We start from the raw sequence: 19819 nt of genomic DNA, 5'->3' as shown, positions 1-19819 counted from the left end.
ACAGCATGTTGAAGAAATCTTTCTGCAGTAGTAGTTCAAAAATGTACTGTGATTTCTGATAAAATTTTACCAGTCTCTGGAATAATGCCTAATTATGTGGCATGACAGTGGCACAAGTGTGAAAGCCAAAAACTACTTACTCCCAAAAAAGTCACTAATTCCCTCCCAGTTCAGTGCAGTAAATGCTGTCTGGGAATTGTGCCACAGCCTCTGGCACAAAGCTGCCAATGCCAGCAGTTAATGGCATTCAGTGATCAGAATCTTTGTGCCACCTGCAATGAACAAGTCTTGTCCCCAGCATCCTTTGCCTCACTACAACCAAAGGTTGCATCCCTGGACTGATTTACAGGCCAAAGCAGAATGCAGACAGGTGGAGGGAGACAGAATTCATTAGAGCAAACAAAAAATTATTTCTGTTGCTAATACTGTTCATGGTAACAGGAGCCATCAGTGACAGAGGTGTGGAATCAGCACTTCCCCAAAGATTTCTTTAGCTGTCCAGCATGTGGCATTGTGCATAATCATGAGATTAACCGAGGTAATCTCAGTGAGCTTTGCTGAATTTCCCCTGGAGGCTGAGAACAACTTAAATTCCCCTCATCTGCAATCAAGAAGCTGCCTAAGTGGCAGGATGGGGTTTGGGACAGGAGCTGCTTGTTCCCATTCCTCCAGAGACTTAGGAGAGCTGGTGATGAACACCAAGACCTGCAGCCCAGATCCCTGCCTTAGGCATGTCCTGACTTAGTGCAAGCCCCAGTCCAGCCCCACTCTGAGCAGGGGTACCAGGAGAACCCGTGACATGGAGCAGCTTTGCATCATGCACAAGTAGGAGTTGTTCCAATACAGACTTGAGGATCCTCCCCTCACTGAACTGGGTGATAATAAAAGCATCCTTCACTGCTACTAATTGTTCATTAAAATGACACATTTCTTCTGATAATAAACCCTTCTTGGCTTACAAACCCAACTCAAGCCCTGTCTCTGGGTCCAGAGCTGGCTTTTAACAACATCTGGTGGTCAGCTGAGTTCAGTCTGTAATCAACAATGCACTGACCTCCTGCGATTTTTATGAGCTCCTAATTTCTCTGGGGGAAAACTTTATTTATTTCAGATGCAGAAACTCCTTCATATGACAACCCCTTGTCCTCATAGCCCTACCATCCACAAACATTACAAAAATGGAACTCTCTTATCCAAGCAGGATCCTTTTGTTGAGGTAGCATTAGAACACAACTAAGGTGGTGTAATTCTAGGTATTTTGGGGCTAGTTTGCTTGGGTTTTTTAAATCTAGACAAGCAACTAGGTTTTACCTTAAAAAGTTTCAGCTGCAGTCCCAGCAACTGTTAAATCTGAATAATTTAGGAAGAGTACACAGAACCCAGAGAGGCTTCACTCCAAGCACTGTTTCTTCATGCAGAGTAATAACCTCAGATGGAGATCATCAAGTCACTAATTTGGTTCCAATGCTTAAAATAAGAAGTGCATTTTAAGAACTCCCCAAAAGTAATTAAACATGTCATACAGTAACTGTAGATTTCCTCAAAGAGACCTTCTGGGTGTAAAATTGCAAAATATTGCAGAGGAAGTTAATCTGATTAAAGAAAACAGGCTTTAGAGCTGTCTATGTTATCACATGGGAAATGTCTGTGTTTATTACGTTCCCACTAATTCACCAGGAAAATAAGGATACTCTGCAAGTGAGAATATTTTTAAATCACTGACTTTTTTTGGCTTTCACACTGGTACCATGACTATTATTACCTCTGCAGATTCACACCACCCCCTGAATCCATGAAATGATCAGTTGGCAATGACATTTCCTACCTTTTATAAATATAGAACTCACCTATAGGTCAATAAATAATCTATTAAGAGTACTTGTTTATAATATTCACTGTTTTCCTTCCAAGCTCTGCCTTCACTGACACATGAAAACCTTAGAACAGCCAGCAGGAATGTTAATAATACCTGCTTTGGGCATAATCTGTTCTGCTCTAAGTATAAACAGCTTGTGTTCAGTGGTGTATTTATCTCAAAACACAAAAATGCAGAGAGGTTCTTCCACAACCACCACATGCTCCAGGGCCTCAGAGGAGCCAATGCAGCACCTCCCCTTCCCAACAAGGGAGGTGTGAACACCTGCTGTTGGGAGCAGGGTCTGGAAAAGCCTGGCCATGAGCAACACTGACAACAGGCTCTTCCAAGCCCTTGCAGCTCCAGCAGAAATGAGCCCTGAGAACTTCAGTGTCTCCTGAGCCCCAAAACCAAACCCAGCAGCTGTTCCCTGCTGCTAAACTCACCCTACAGGCTCCCATCAATGTGCACTCAGGATCACTGGCTCTAAGACAAATTAAAAATGGATAGGCACTTATCTCTGCTTAGGAAACATGCACCCTCATCCAAATAATTCATGTGCCCCTTGCAGGGCTGAATCAGCAGAACAAAGACTGAGGACAGAGCACAAAATGCATTTTCCTTAGCACAGTGAGCCACTGGTCCCCTCTTAATTGTAACATAACAGTGATCCTTACTTCATCTTGCTCCCCACCCCCTTCTTCGTTGTAGTTGAGGATGTTTTCCCTGATGTCCTCCAGATCCTCGGGATGAGCAGATCCGTGGTAAACGCCTCCGTGCAGAGCCTTGCGCGTCCTCCAGTGAGCCCAGAGGAAGGCAGCACTGAGCAGAGCTGTGGGGACACAGGAGCAGAGCACAGGTGATGCAGGCACCAGAACCCCCGTGCACAGCAGGGGCTTCCCACCAAATGCCTGGGCTTTGCACTGTCCAGTGTGGTGAATATCAAACACTGAAGGAGAAAAGCCTTTAAAGAGCATTTTGCAGCACCCTTTAAAGCCCAACTCGAAGTTGGTTAAAGACCAAGTGGTGTCTCTGACCTGTCTCTGTCCTGTGTGGAGTTGAACTCTGTCACAGAAAATGCATTACAGAGGGAGACAAACTAAAAATAACATGTTGACAGAAACAGACACAATTATACACAAATGAAACACAAGAAGACACAAGACAGAAGAGGAGATTACTTTTAGATGTTTTACTGGAAAACAAGAACCAGGCACATTTTGCCTTAGCATTCATTAATTTAAACATTTTCCTTAAATGCTGAAGTGCATTTACACAACTGACAAGATTCAACATCAGATACTGAACATTCTGTAAATAGAAATTGTGTATCACTGTGCTACCAACTCTGTAAAAATCAATAAAAGCTCAGAGTAAGACCTCAAAGCATTGAGTACCATAAATTAGCAGTGCAGTGAACTAAAGAAACTAGAATCTCTTATAGAATATCTACATGGCAGCAGTTCTGTGGAGCAGCATCTAAAAGACCTTGGGACTGAAACTGGGGTACACAGAGATCATGCCCTGCTCTCCTGTAAAATAGAGATTTATTATCAGCCTCAGCTATCTGGGATTCCAAGAGCTGCAATACCACTTAGCTTCCCACAAATTTGCTGCTCATGTTTGCATGGCAAACATAGTATCTAGCAGAGCTGGGGAAAACTATGGTATTTCCGTACTCTTACTACAACTTTTGAACAAAACTGCCTCAATGCTAACAGCCAGGAGAAAAATCCTCTGTCTTTACTCAGGCAAACTTCCATAACATTTGAATAAACAAGAAAGACTCCAAGATGTGATCCTTTCTCACGAGTAACATCCTTCTGGTTTTCCTCTTTAGATCCCATACCTAAGCCTGAAAATGGCTGAGGAAGACAAAATCAGCTGTTTAGGAGCTGGGACACAACTGGCAAGATGCAAAGTCTGCTCCTTCCTGACCAGTATATTTCTATCAGACAAGAAGTTTCTCCTAGACTGAACAATCTTTTTCATACTCAGCAGTATTTTAAACAATGCTTATCTGGTCGCAATTTCCACTCTTGCTGCTCAATTGCATTTGCTTCTAATTATGCATCTGAACAGTTCCTCAGCAATGACATGAAAATGTGAAGAAAACAAAACTGCAGAGACCTTCCATAGCTCACAAGTGTTGATCCACCTAGCGATGGATGCACAGAGGGATGAGAAATCAGTGATGGGATGAGGGCAAGGGAACGAAGGCAGAGTTGGGTCTCCTTGAGGAGTTTCAGCAGGAGATGAGGTGATGGCTGCTCAGGACAGGTGGACACGTGTCTCACCACAGGTAGTACAGGACGTAGTTGCCGTAGCTACCTAGGAGTGCCAGGAAGCAGACGCAGATGGCGAAGAGGGAGGTGAAGCTGAGGCCGGTGTCCTTGTGGAAGATGGCCAGCGTGACCTCGCAGTGGCGCCCGCTGTAGCCGTCGGGGCAGTGGCACTGGAAGGTGCTGGGGGACAGGGACACGCAGGTGCCATCGTTGCAGGGCCGCTCGGCGCACGCCGTGTACACGCACTGCCGGCCCGAGGCGTTCTCCAGGATCATGTGTCCTGCAGGGCAGCTGCACACACCGGGGCACAATGGCAGAATGGTAATTGTGAGAGGGAACAGCCGTGACAGGCAGCACTGAGGGTTTAAAACACACTTTTGCACAGTTTCCAAAGCACTACTGGGAGTAAGTTGTGTGAAATCATGACAGGTCATAGCCTGTCCTGAGGCAGCCGTAAGCATGAGCTCCACAACTTCAGACCCTTATATCTGGGCTTTCAGAACTCAGGTATTTCCACTCCTTTCTGAAACATTATTCTTGTTACAGCCAGCTGGGTTGGCCTCTGCAGTTCTGGCTAGGCAGGACAAGCTGTGCTATGTTCTTTGAGTCTCCAGAGTTAGAGAACTCCATTTGTGTGGACAGTGGCAGTCAGGAGAGTGTGCAAACATTAAGGTGTGTTTAAGTAAAGTGTTCATTTGCACACCACAGGAATTAGTGTTGTCCTGACCCCAGGCACAAGCAAAGGAATCTGAGCTCAATAGTGTGGTGTTCCCAAAGCAGCTGGAGGAGCCTGGGAGGGAACAGAGGCAGCAGCCTGGGGCAGGGCAAGAAATCAGACCCTGACAAGAGAAAGCATTGACACTGCACAGCACAAGCTTCACAGCACAGCCAGGGAGCTGTGCCACTCCAGCTCACACACCCTGCTGTCCTAGTTCCAGGGTTTACAGGCATTCTGGATTTGCTGCTGTTCTTTAAATGTTTTCCATTAGATAGGCAGCTGAACTTGCTCCACAATCCCTGGAGCCAGGCTGATTACATCAGCTGTGCTGGTGTCTCTAAGGACACAGTATCCTGCTCGCTGTGCTGGTGTCTAGCCTTGTGTGCCACTGTGGTTTCAGGGATTTGATGAGATTGCCAGTGCCAGCCTTCAAGCTGTACACTTCAACATCCACCCTTTCCCACCTCATTCTGAAGGGTTTTGTACTTCTATTTCCACCAATTACCTGCATTCATGCATCATCCACAAATCAATACAAATAAATTCTTGGTTGCAAGGGTTATTCCTACAGGCCTCTGAAGAACAGCCTTCTTTGATGCCTTGGGCACTCAGTACTGACACCAGCTCCTTCCCATGAGTGTCCAGAGGGATTCTGTAGTTGTTAAATCTGACATCCTTCATACATCCTACAGCAAGGCACAAAGAGACAGTTTTAAAAACCATTCAGCAGGCTGTAAGAACCATTTGAAGCAGCTGTAAGATTTGGCAGTTTATGCTTAACAAAGGACACCGGCTATCCAAGTTTAAATCCAGGACTGAATTCACTTAAACTCTCATAGCACTGTCCTTCAATTTTGGACTGAATTTGCTGAAGTTTTAGATCAAGATTCCCAGTGTTTTCCATGAGAATCAAGTGCTGCTGCAGGTCTGTGCTGGTTTTGGCTGTGACAGGCTTAATTCTCCTTACAGGGGCTGGTGTGGGGCTGTGTTTGGGACTGTGCTGAACACAGGGTTGACAAATAATGGTGAGAGAGTCTTCAATCAGGGATAGAAAATTTGTACTGAAGCTGTGTGACATTCACTTTGTATGCACGAGATGCCTCAGCATGAAAACATACACTTTGATTAATTAAGTACATTTTATGACTTTGAAGTCCTTAAAGTTTCAGCTACTTAACAGCAACATTAATAATCCTAATTAAAATTATCTTCCCGCAACCATTTGACTTCTTTATTTACTTCAAAACAAACACTATTACTCCCATAAATAAAAAATTCAAAATATGCTCCCTACTTCATATCATAAACTTTATTTATTGGAATACTTCTAGTAAAGCAATAGAAAACAATCTTTTTCTAAATAATTTGTGATACTTTTAAGTTGTCAATTATTACTCTATTTAATTTCTCTCCAGGCACTTTTGTATTACTCATTGAAGTACTTTTGTGTGGTGAAAAGATGACCAGCTTGCTTTGAATGGATTTACTAGGTTAAAGAGGTGAAGGGCATGGGAGAGAGGTGACCTATAGACACCAGACAGGTTTAACCAGCAGTGATATGTGTTCCTTGGCAATAAAAGCTGATTTGCTTCACTTGCACTGTGGGTTTAAGCAAAGGCCAAACTTCCAGCTGAGCTCAGAGCAAGAGCTGCCATGGATATCCCAAACTTCCAGTTCTTTATATTTCTCCTTTGTGGAATTACTCAGTTTCCAGGCCAGAAACTGATTTGCTTTTAACACACACTGTGACCTTATCCACTCAGTTGCTAAAAATTCAGATTTTTAGCTCTAATTCAATAAACTATTTCTAATTTTAGTTAATGGTTTGACTGAGTGTAAAATCCAGTAATACCGAGGTAATAAACCAGGGTTTGGTGGGTGCTATGCAATGCACATATAAGATGGAAAAATTCCTTTTAGCATAGGAACCAATGTGTTTGGGAGGGAAGGAGAGTTGGCAAATGGACCAGACAGAACCATGCACTGAACCAGCTCTGCCTATCCAAGGCAGGGAGCCATGCACAGTCTGTCTGGGAGAAGCTTCTGCATCTCCGGGTACCAACTCTGCAGCCAAGGCAGGAGGTGACCATCATTGTTCCAGGTCCAGTAGCCAGGTGTATTTGCAGGCAATTCCCTGCTGTACCTTCTGGTCAGAAGAGCTTATGCATCCCTGTTCCAAAGTGACATGCAGGAAATCTGTGTACTTTGGGCTCTCCATAAACAAGAAAGTTTCCTGCACTATTTTTTTATTTTTACAAGTCCATATTATGAACAGTGAGATTGAGAATTCCTACCTTGAAAACTCCTGTTTTGACTGAATGGGTACGTGTTTCCAAGGACCAAGCTGCTGGGGTCAATGACAATCTCTTTGTATATTCCTGCTGCTTTAGTAATCTCTCTCTTGCCACCTCCTTCATAAAGGCGAAGAGTAAATTCATTTTCATTTCTCTCCAGCGTGATGTGATGCCATTCACCATTATCAATGTGGTAGGAGGGAAGGCTTACAGAATAGTTTCCATCACCCAGATTGTATGAGACCACTAAGAGTCCCTGAACAACCTTGTGGATAATTCACAAATAGCAAGAAAGAAAAGTCAAGTCATTGCCTGGCATTTTGTATTGACCTGTAACTTCAATCTTAAAGTATTTGCTTAAATTTAGGGTATGTTTACACTGCACATTTAGGTGTAATACAGAAATACCAATACCACTACACATTTAGGTGTAATACAGAAATACCAATACCACTACACATTTAGGTGTAATACAGAAATACCAATACCACTACACATTTAGGTGTAATACAGAAATACCAATACTACTGAATTAGACAACCTAAATGTGGTAGCAATATACTCACAGTTGTATCTAAGTCACCTTAGGAGTAATTTTACCCTGATCTCTCTTGCACAAATTTGTGGGGTTCTTCTAATAGTTGAGAGTCTGGTGTATCACAGTTACAGTGACAGCTCAAACCAACACGGCTGAAGAGGTGACTTGTTCAGTGGTGTGTATAAAATGAGAAGGCTGTCCCTCTGAGAGCCTGACATCATTAACACTGCCACAGGCACCTTACTTGGCAGAGTCTGAACTATGCAGAAGTGGTCACATGGTTCACAAGGACAGCAGGTACACACCCCATTCATCCTGTTCTGTACAGAACCTGTATTGATGTGGGCATTGAAACCCAACGGGACACCACAGCTGAGTGGTCAGTATCTCGAGTAAAGGATCCATAAAACCCATCCCAGACTCTGGTGCTCAGCATAAGGCCTTTGTCCTGTTTCCACCTGTTGAGCGAGTGTATCTCCGAGCTGTGTGAGGCTCTGGTGCCACTGTCACTGTCACTGTGTGGGTGGTGGCCTCACCTGCAGGGTGATGTGCTCGTCCCTGGCGCGGGACAGCACGGAGGCGATGACGCCGTCGCGCTGCCGCGTGCGCACCAGGGCCTGCAGCAGCGTCCTGCGCGCAGACACGCTGACAGGCAGCTGGTAGCGGATGTGGCTGCCCGCCTCAAACCTGTACTCCTGGGCCACTGCAAGGGAGAGAAACCTTTAAACCAGCTCCTGGGGAGAGGGAAACATTGCTGTTGCCCTTTAATGTCATAATGAGAGTTGAAAGAAACAATTGCCATGCACAATTGCAATGCACAGTGTGGATGTGTGAGACATTTGTCCTCTGAGACACGCTCCTGTATTTATTTCCACAGCTTCTCCAGTCACTCTCACACTTCATTTTCCTCTGCAAAGAGGTGTTCTCCCACCCAACTAGATCCTGCTAATGCTCCTCCTTACAATGCTCACATGGGGTGACAGCAGGGAAGCAGCACCTCTGACCAAGAGAAGAGCCTACAGACCAAGTACCACAATCAAATTTCACAACCTGCTATTTTATAATTGTCTTTCTGCTGCAAACTTTGGCTCTATGAGAGCTAAAAATCCTACTATTCCCAAAGCATAGATCCTTGGGCCAGCAGAGTCTCTTCCTGACAGCAAAGGAGCAGTGATTTCTAATTCCAGTTGCATGGTTCTTATTCTGCACAGAAAGTGGTACTGGCACACTCATATTTTTTAGGTTATTAGATATTTCTGAAAGTGTAAACAGATGCAAATCAAACAATTGTAGCAAAATAAAATACTTTTTTCACAATTTTTTTGTCATGCAGCCATGTCATTATACAGTCATTGCACAAACACCCTCAGGTTTAAAGAAATGATTCTGTACTGAGAAAGCAATTTCTCAAAAGGAATTAGAAAAGAAATTATCAACAATCACAGGCAACTACACTGCAACATGGCTTTACAGCATGTAATGTAAAGCCACCTCAACAATCATTACCTGCAAATATTTGAAGTTTCCTGTACTGTAAGATTTAGCAGCCTACACTAATGAAGCAGAAAAGCAGGTTCACCTTTATCACAGCGATAGCCGTGGTAGCCTGGCAAACAGTGACACGCAAAGGAGCCCCAGTCCCCAAGGCACCTCCCATGGGCACCACAGGAGGAAGATCCCATGGTCTCACAGCTCCTATCCGTCAGGGAGCAGCCAGGGAAGCTGTTCAGGGACTCTGCAGGAGACTGAAGGTCGTATACCTTCAAGAGACAATTCATGACACAAAATTATTATTTGAGAAACATATTTCATTTTTAAACAGAAATAGCTGCACCACTTCACTGTGTGCTCCTCATCTGCATTGCTTAAGTTGCTAAGTTTGCTTTTTGACATTCAGACTTCAGCTGATTTTATCAGGAACATATTTTGCCTTTGAACAAACTCAACTGACTACAAAAACAAAAAATCCCTAATACTTCCTAACAAAGCAGACAGCTGGCATAAATATACCATTATACAATTGCCATTCAGAAGTTCCCTGAATGCACAAAGAAGCTTGGAAAACAGCTGCATGAAACAGGGGATAAACAAACACAGTTCCTGCCTCACTAATACATCTCCTTCTATTGAGAAATAACTTTTCAAGGTACTTATTCTAATTATCACAGAAAAAAACAGAATTTTCTTGTATTTTACACTGATGCATGTGGGCATCGAATACATTGATGGAAGCAGAAGTTTCATGTGAAATATGAATCTCCCAAAAGTTGAATAAAATTTTCTTCTCCGCTAAAGCAAACATTACTCTGCTCTTACCTGAGTATCCAAGATGAAATTGCGCAAGCAACCAGAAAAATGTTTGTGTAGCAGTTGTGGGTAGGAGTATGGGATGGACTCCTTCACACCACCCAGCTGGAGAACATGGTTCACATTCAAATACCTTTAAAAATCATATCAATAATGAAAATAGATGTGCATCTACCTTCAAACATAGGCAGATAAATAAATAAATACATGGCTTTTCCAAATAACAAAGGCTCTATAACATAACAGTAGAATGCATATCTTGCAAATACTTTATCTTGTCTCTCTGAAATAAAGCCCTTTAAAATAAAGGGTATTTTTTTAAACATGACAGTGAAACCTGCTGGAAGTTTAACTGTGGGACACTATTACATTTTGGGTATGTTTGCATTCAAGTCAGAAACAGCTGTGATATTCTAGACACCATATTCTCCTTCAAGTGCTCTGTGTGTACACAGATATCCTATGCTGTAGGAATCCTACAACAAAGGCTGTTCTGTGTATGACAAAACTCAGAAGTCTAAAAGTTGGGTCCATGTGGTCTAAAAGGCATGGTGAACATGTCCAAGCTCTGCACTGTCTCCCAGTCATCTCTCCAAGCCAAACAACTCCATGCATTTTAGTCCACATACTTTCTTTTTCCCAGAGTTATCAAGTCATTTCTTTTGTTTTCATTTATCCTTATATTTCTCCCTTTCTTTGTGCTCCTTTCATGGCCAGGAGAGCTCCATGCAGCTGTGGACAATGCTTAATCCCAATGCTCATCAGAATGCTTGCTTGGACTATCTATTCCACAGCTGAAATGACTTTGTTAGTACAAAGGTTTCCCTAAAATATAACCTGAATATTCCTGACTGTAACTTTAGGCCCTGCACAGAAGAGATTGTCTAAATCCTCTTTGTACCATTCTTTTATACACACTGAGACTTATCATATCTCTCCTTAGTTCTCCCTTCTTTCTGTTAACTGACCTCAATTCCTTCATTCTTGATTCTTACTCTCAGGGTGAGCTGATCAGTCATTGTTCTTCTCTGGACTGTACCCCCTGCTACTTGTCCACCCTGCACTGTGGGACACCAACTGCACCCAGGACTCTGATGTCAACTGGCCTAAATTTGTGAGGTTTTGAAGAGCAGGCTCACAGTGACTTGATAAACAGACAGAAATCCTGTGGGTGGAGGGTGGTGCACAGGACCCACGAAAGTTCCACTAACAGCCACAGAGTTTTGGGGCTGTCACGTAGTCCTGCAACACTACTCAGTGGAAACTTAAAATTTGTTTAGTTCTTTGAGGTCCAGGCTTGGTCTAGAAGGCCTGAGAAAAGAGGAAATGCTTTTTGTGCTCCTAGCCATCAATAATTCAGCTTCAGTCTAACAGGTCAAATGTTCACAGGCCTTAGAACAAAGTGCCTGCCAGGGAAGCTGCAGGAATGTACCTTGCTGTCCGTGGAACAGAGCCCAGGATTTCACAGTCCGTGCGATCCTCGGTGGAGAGCCAGCGGCCAACGCCTTCGATCTCGGAGAGCACGGCGGCGCTGCAGCGATCCAGAGTGAACCTGACAGCCTGCACAACACACACTGAGCTGGCCCTGCTGCACCCAGCCTCAGCTTCCTGCACACTGTCATCCAAAAAGGGCTGGGGGGTTCCCTGTTCTGTTCATCTTGCAATAACCAGTAAAGCCAAAATGGAACCATTTAGCAAAGTAGGAACTTCTCAACTTTATTTGTGCTTCTGAGTATTTTAACCACTTACACAAGACCTGTAACTGCATTTGCAAGTAAAAAAATATCTGCTTTTTGTTCCTAAGTAATGGATTCAAGTGGCCACATTCCACATGTGCTGCAGCAGAGCTTAGAAAAGGTAAAAATCCAGAATATGGATTACAACATCAATGGATGAGGAAAAATGAGGTTGTCCCAAAATTTCTATTACTCATCAAACCTACAAGCAGTTAGGACAATATCTATTTTCTGTTCTTTATTGAACAGACAATATGCCCTCCTGCATCTGCACAGGGAAATATTTTTAGAAATGTTAATATATGTGAAAATAAACAATCCAATAACTGACCTGACCATTAGTTCTGACTTCCAGTCGATGCCACTTCTTGTCTGCTACATTCAGATGACTTGGAAACTGCAGCACCACAGAACCTGAGCCATAGCTCATCTTCAGCACAGGAACACCACTAGAGAGTTCTAATACAACATGAACAAGAAATTAAATTCAGCTACAAAATGTCACTTCTGGTATCTCAGCAGTTAGTGACTGTACTGATTTACTGGTTATTGCTAGTCACATACAGGGGGGTCACTACAGAAATAACTAGAATTACACCCTATGTCTTCTATTAAGCAGAAGTACTCATTCAGTATATTGTTTACTTATACACTTCAGATTATTCCACTTCTCTGTCAAAACACTGAAACTAATTCCTGAGAAGCAATCTGCAATTTTATGATGCTCTAAAGCAATTAATATATGCAGGTTTCTTCTTTCCCATCTTCCACTCAAATTTACAAGTAACTGCAAAGCAAGGCAAAAAAAAAAAGGGGGGGGTAAATTATTAACTATTCAACCACATTACCTTCAATTAATCAGGAGAATATAAAATGCCAGCCATACTGTTCATCTTGGGTGTTAATTCACAAAAAATAAGCAGCAGTAACCTTTTAAATGTGTCAACATAAAGCACTTAGTTCTACTTGTAGATGAATCTTCCCACAATGGCAGGTGGGGCTGGATTCACCCATCACATCATTGCCAGTTTAAAAAAATCTGCAAAATTGCCCCAAGACCAAAGGGAGTTTAAGTGGATTTCTTTTCTCACCAAACTAGATAAGAATGACATGCAGCTAAGACTGCACTACTCATGTAATACCTATCTTCAAAGCACCTAAATTCCTTTACAGCACTACAGGTTTTCTAGGCAGGTTCTTTTTTTTTATATATATATCAATCTGTTTTGCTTTTCCCTTCATTTCTACAACTCTGTGATGAGCCCAAAGCCAGAGGTGCAGGCTACAAAAATAGACATCAAAGGAGAAAGACTTGTTAGGAAATGCTTCAAAATATTTTTACACCACAAAATAAATTACCTCATTAAGTGGAAAGACAGAATCCATAGTCTAATTGTTACACTGGTTACAAACAATCCATTCCCAAAAGACATTTAATTTTCCCACATCCTTTTGCAGAAGTACCTATTGCAATGAAGTTTTCTGTGCTCCCAGGTTCTGGATTTGATAAAGGGCCACTATATAGTAAAAGTCCATCTGGAACCACAGTAATAAACTCTAGAGCGAGTGAGCTTTCAAAACAAGGTCTGATGGGACGAAACCATGCATAACCATTTCCATGGAAACTGTGCTTTGTCTGCTGGCAGTCTGGTCCATGAAAGGAAGCAGGACAAAGACATCTGAAAGACCATAAAGAAAAGAAATAGTCAAAATTCCCCCGTGTTCAGCTTTTTTTGGGTTTTACATGCAGCAAATGCAGAACTTAAATCACATTTAAAAAATCAGCAAAACAAAGATTTTAGCGGAATATTAGGTTTGTTTGGCAATTATTAAAATGCTCTAAGAGTACAAAGTATTTTTGTTCCTTATACTAACCCCCTCAAACAAAAAGTATTTTTGAGGCCAAGTTTTTGAGAACAACAAACTTTTTTTCCTAAATAACACAGAACATCAAACATCAATTTATTACAGAGTAACCTTGGGGAGGTTAATTCCTAGCTGGAATTCATTTCACTAAGGGAATACTGCTGCATGCCAGGTGATGCTATAATAAAGCAAATTTCCAATCTAATGCTTTTTAGGCTCCTTATTACCCATTGTTTGAACTATATTTCACTCCTACATCCCTGCTGTTGCCATTGATACTCACTTCTATTATTACTCTGCTGGAAAAGAGAAAAAAAACAGGGCACACATGCCTTCATCCTGAATTAGGTGCTCTTAACAAATGACAAGTGTTAATTCTGTGTTCCCCAGGGTTTTTTTTGTTCCTCATGCACTTTTTGGGACCACAGCCCCATGGGGGCCATCATGAAGCCCCTGCTGCTGTTAGGTTTACACCCCAATGCATGTGTGGGGTTTTTCTCTTTCTTCTCCAGTCAGACATATCTTTATGGTTATTTGAGGCAGGTACCACTCAACACCTTAAAACCAGTGGGCAGAAATGATGTGCAGAGCAGGCTGGCTCACCTGTAGCCGTTCAGAGTGTCGACACAAAGGCCCCCGTTGAGGCAGGGGCTGCGGGGGTACGAGGAGCAGGGCTGGTGCAGGCGCTCGCGGGCGGAGCAGGAGCACAGCCCGTGGCTGGAGGTGCTCAGGGACACAAAGGACACACTCCCGGTGTCCAGCACTGTGGGAATGTCACTCACACTCAGGTGGTTTGTACAGCCCTCACTGCAGTTGGCGCTCCTGCACTCGTCAACGTCGATCTGGGAAATGTTCAGTTGCAGAGCTGACTGCATCTGAGAGAAAAGACAGCACCACTGTTATCCTAATGAAGGCTTTTGCCTCAATTCTGAAAAATGGGAGCCACCAGAGACTTAATGCAGTGTTAAGTTTCTTGAGCATTACTTACTAACATCCCTGATTATACAGGGAAGAAAAATAATTTGAAAAATTCAGGAAACATTTCATTAAAAAATTAGAGCAGTGGCATTTCCTAAAAACTTGATCACTGATATGATTAAGTGTGAACATGTACTGGTCTAACAACATTATTTCCAAGACCATTATTAGACATTATTAGACCATCTGTACTGGTCTAATAACATTATTTCCAAAGCTCTGAGAGCAGTGAAAGTCCACCTTCTGAGCTGCAGCATCTGCATCACACCTCTCTGCACTTCAACAGCAGCAACAGGAGTGTTTCAGCTCAAGCCAGGATAAATCCTTCCTCAGCTGTAACACTCAGATATCATTCCTAACATTCCCTCACACAAAAGGATACAGACACAGCAAACAGCTGAGCTGCTTTCAATAATCATGTCCACAAACAGTGACCTGACAAGACAACTGTGTAGCAACTTGGATTTAGTCTAATGATTTGTGTCCCATAAATTTACATTTCATGTCAAGCTGTCTGCAACAAAACACAGTTCAGCATACTGGATACCGTATTCTATGCTACATTCACCTTTGTTGGTTCACTGTTTTTATTGTTCATTTGGCTTGCACCTGAAAGCCCAAGTACCAAATAAAAAGAGCCTCTGTGTAACTACAGCTCTGGTAATGTAGGAATAGTGACTGAGAGCACAACTTCCATTCTAAATGGAGCAAGGAAGCACTGCCAGGGAGGGAGGGAAGGGAGCTCACAGTGTGAGGCCAGAACAGAGCTGTCATCAGTCCTGGCTTTTTGTCCTTCAGCCTGCACCCCTAAATTATCACAGTTTGTTCCTTCCACTTATTTGGGAATTTTGCACAGGTGTCTGTTATAAAGCTTCAGAATTTCATCTGTATTTGATGATTCAAATACACTGAAATGTGTACCCAAAACCTGAGTTTGGGTTAGTGAGGTAAAAGACCTCACTACTCTGACAGTGGTACACAAATGAACAAGGTATAAAAATGTAAAACTAACAACACTGGAGCTGGAATGTGGAGGGTTTTTTTCTCAAATGGTAAAACATATGACAAATATCTTAAAAATAAGCTTTGAAAAGATCAAAACAAATACATAAATACGCAAGTGCTTCTATTTTTTTCTCATTTGTGTAGACATCTCAGTTCACCACTGCAAGAACTTTGATCTTTATAATGCTTTGTCTCTATATTCTCAAATATCATAACATGTGTTGATGCCCTGCCCCAAAGGCACAGAGTATACTTTGTAATGACATGATGCATCCTGTCAATGCAGGTCTGTGTCTGCTGCCCACGCTTATCACCATCACTGGAGAGTCTGTAATGCACATTTAGACATCTATGTAATACTGTTATTAAAAAACTGTATAAAAACAACTTTGGCTCCTTTAAAGTATTAGGATGGATTATTTTTTTGCTAAATAAAAATTGCTGTTGTAAAAGTATACCCCCAGGAGGTAATGCAAACATATTATTTATGTAGAAATTCAATGAATAATTCCAGTGCTAATTACTTATTTTCTATATTTATAGTTATACACACAGAAAAACTACTGGATGAATTCTCCAGTTATGATTGGTTTTCTGTAAACTATTGGTGATTACTCACTAGAACTATTCATTAAATATTGAAAGGTGGTATATAATTAACAAAAACATATTTTTTCATTAAAATACGTGAAGCAATCCCCTTGTTACCACTTTGATGAATTCAGGTGTCATGTATTATGGCAGATAATATTTGAAATCTATAGGATTTTCTGTCTTATTGTAGCAGTAATTCAATAAATATGCAAAAGAAGCAGTCATTACCCTTAATGAATACTCTCTGTCTCTGGCATTTCCTATTTGGTCACTCTGAAGACTCTCATAATCCACAGAGCCATTCAAGATACACCAAGGAGGAGGCAGGTAGTAAGTTAAGACAGCCCTGTTTGGTTTTCAGACTCAGGCAGACCCCACCATACTCACACAGATGGAAAGTGCTGTTTTCTCTTTGGAAAAATCATCCATATGATGTACCATGTATAAAACCCAAATATGGCCAGGGCAAATGAAAAGCTGAGCAGAGTCACTTTGCCTTTGTGCAGGGCTACAGAAAAATCCAGCCATGGCCAAGACAGACTGTGTCTGTAACTGAGTCAGAGAGCAGGACAGCTGGAGAACACCAAGAAGGGGAGGAAAACATCTTCCATTCAAAAATATTTTCCTTGAAAACAGTAAAAGAAGTTGGGGGACAGTGTCACTTTGTATTTGAAGCTGTCCTTTGGTGAGATAGATGCAACCACAGGATTGGTTGTCTCCATCTCACTTACCTGTTGCAAGTGTTTCCTAAGGCACACATTCCTTCCAGCAGGACTTTTCCTCTGAAGTGTCACCTCTTTGTACTGCAGAATTTCTGTTAGGGTGACATCAAGCCTCCATTCTAAGTGTCCAAACACAAGTTGATGTGGGGATTTGGGGATGACACAATGGAACACTGACTGGAGAAAACACACTATCTGCCCCATGGCAGCATTGCAGACCCAGTGACTATTCATTGAACCAGAAGTTAGTACAACCACACCATACCGGTATGTATGGCACTAAAAAGGGAGAAATCCTGAATTAAACACTTGTTTTTGTCCTGAGTGAAGCAATAAAACCCTTATCTGCAGATGCAGTGTAGTTTTCACTGAGGTTTGGGATGTACACCCTGCAATCTCAGCGTTTGGCCGAGTTGCACAGGTGAGAACCAACCTCAGTTCTGAACGCTGCCATCTCCGCATGCAGCTTCTCAGGTGTGTAATAGGCTGAGCCAGCACGGACTGCAAACCTCACATCTGTCTGTTGTCCATCCCTGCCCATCACACTGAACACAATCACATCACTCAGCTTGGCAGGCAACAGCTTTGCAAGGAACTCCTTGAACTCTCCATGTCTCGTTTTGCCATGTTCATCTCTCCTTATGAACTCCTCTGCTGTGACACCTGGTCAGGGGATTCAAAAATAGACAAACCTGAACACCTGGGAGCTCATGGGTTAATTTCTCAATTTATTTCTTACTTAACAATATGGAAACATACCAGAAAGTAGCCTACAGTGATAAGCAAATCAAGTATTGATGTAATAATGCCTACACCACATAAACATTCAGTTAGAGAAGCAGCTGATCTAAAGCCTCACCAGAAAATAAAACCAACCTGAGAAACGCACAGTGGCTGAGTTTTGTATGGCTTCATTTTCCAGGTCTCTGACATGGATTTGTACTGTAGATATAACATCAGGGCAAATTCCATCAGAAACTCTAACTTTTAAGTTGTATATTCCCTGAGGAGTGTTATCCACCATCAGCAAAGACCCAGTCCTCTGATTTAATCTGAAAGATCTAGACAGAAACCTTCAGTTAGGAAATCTTAACAAATCAAAGTTGAGAACTCACTTTATTCATTAACACCATTCAGAAGGCCTTAAATGTTACTGTGAAGGTTATAGGGCCAAAACTTATGGGAATTAGCCAACAACCTCAGAAAGGCAGCTCAGCCACCTTAACTGAGAAATGACAATCTGCAGATCTTATAAAGAGATGTTCCTGCCACTCAGCTTTCCCAGATTTGAACACAAGCAGTGTGCAGTTGAACCAGGTGGTTCAGCACAGTCATCATGGGCAAGCCTCTGAGGTCACTCTGATCATTCCATGTTCTCACATCTCTATCTGGAACAGGGTAAGTCTGTATAAAATCTCTCACAGCATCTTCACTGGACACCTCAAAGGACCAGTAACCAGCAGTTATGGAAATATTCCATGACCATTATTATGGAACAGTGACCTCTTAGCATGGAAACAGGCCAGGGGCTGCTGATGGACAGAAAGTCTTTAATTCTGGGCTGCATAAAGCTTTAAACTTTTAGTCACAGCACAGACTAAAATTCACTTCACATCCATTTTTTCCCTTTCAGACAACATACAGTTATACCATAAACCATCTCACTTTATGATATGAACAAATAATATCTAAGTAGGAATTAAGGGTCCAATTCAACATTTCAATTAACAGAAAAAAACCTCCACTAATCTGAGTCATGGTTTTCACATGCAATTGTAAATTTAGCCATCAAAGGAGAGCACCAAATTCCCTTCCACTTTTGATGAAATTACTCCATTCTTTGCTTTTAAATTCAGGATTTGTATTCCAACAACCCTAACATCTGAAAGCAAGCATTAGGACTCTGTCTATTTTTAAATTGGAGCTTACAGAACATGCATTTTAAAGTAAATTAACTATGACATCTGACTAAAAATCAACATCATGGTGTGATCTTGCATTGTCTTGGAAAAAATATTTAATGCAAAAATTTCTCAATACCTAGTAACTCAAGTGAAAAAGAAAAAGAATATTCAAAAGGTACATCCCTTACTACACTCAATAACCCTGGCTTCATGCACATCCTGAACACAGAGAAATACATGGTGAGAAAATAATTACAGAAGCATAAATATTACTCATTTTGACAGAAATACAATCCTCACTTGAGCAGTTTTCCTTCAGAGAGAAATGTTTTATTGTCCCAGTCATCCTGATCTGGTGCAAACACTTCCCCAAGCACTGTTGTTGACCATTTTCCTGTTGAGATAAATTATAATAAATCTGCATTTAATTTTTGCTTTTCAGTGCACTTTATATTCTGTGACATTCATTACTGCATTTATTATTTTCAGACTCCTGCTCGATTTAGTGATGGTTATGATCCAAGATTCTTAAAACAATGCATAGCCTGTCATATGATTTCTGCCAGTTCTGGCAATGTGAGCACACTGGAGATGCCACATGAAAGAAGAAAAGCTGGAAACAGCACAAAACAGCACTAGAATCATACATAAATACAACTCTCTAAAAACTCTCAGACAAAAGAAAAATTAAAAATCACCACATAAGGAGTTAATTCCAAATGTTTCATGCTACTCTCTTATTTTGAAGAGCACACAAGTGGAACCCAGCAAAAAAGGGAGAGCATCTTATGGGGGTACAGCTGGGAGAGAAGGACATGATTGGGTAAAGGAAAAGGGCAGGAAGACACCAAGCTGGGCCAGGTCTTGGTGATTTTTCCAGGCCCTTGGAGGCTGGCACAGAAGTGGAATTTACAACTATTTTTTCTAAAACAGCAAGAGGAACAAATCCAGGGAAAGAGACTTTTGAAATCCATAATCCATGTTCAGCAACATGGGAGATTTTTAAGGTTCAAATCT

General features: G+C 41.9%; 1 protein-coding gene across 1 annotated transcript in view; it reads right to left on the bottom strand.

Moving 5' to 3' along the window:
• The window catches only part of LOC131563590 (neural-cadherin-like), a 58543-nt gene that overhangs the window by 729 nt on the left and 37995 nt on the right, over positions 1–19819 (bottom strand). The window contains exons 19-32 of the mRNA XM_058813695.1: positions 19103–19196; positions 17775–17959; positions 17332–17561; positions 14203–14474; positions 13198–13412; positions 12065–12192; positions 11430–11557; positions 10007–10130; positions 9270–9450; positions 8227–8393; positions 7153–7417; positions 5364–5544; positions 4187–4431; positions 2533–2687 (exon numbers count right to left, since the gene is read on the bottom strand). Of these exons, the coding sequence (XP_058669678.1) occupies positions 2533–2687; positions 4187–4431; positions 5364–5544; positions 7153–7417; positions 8227–8393; positions 9270–9450; positions 10007–10130; positions 11430–11557; positions 12065–12192; positions 13198–13412; positions 14203–14474; positions 17332–17561; positions 17775–17959; positions 19103–19196 (2570 nt within the window). The remainder of the gene's footprint in view (positions 1–2532; positions 2688–4186; positions 4432–5363; positions 5545–7152; positions 7418–8226; positions 8394–9269; positions 9451–10006; positions 10131–11429; positions 11558–12064; positions 12193–13197; positions 13413–14202; positions 14475–17331; positions 17562–17774; positions 17960–19102; positions 19197–19819) is intronic.

Source organism: Ammospiza caudacuta, chromosome 13 (assembly GCF_027887145.1).
Source record: "Ammospiza caudacuta isolate bAmmCau1 chromosome 13, bAmmCau1.pri, whole genome shotgun sequence".
NCBI lineage: Eukaryota > Metazoa > Chordata > Aves > Passeriformes > Passerellidae > Ammospiza > Ammospiza caudacuta.
This window is presented reverse-complemented; position numbering and strand designations above follow the sequence as displayed.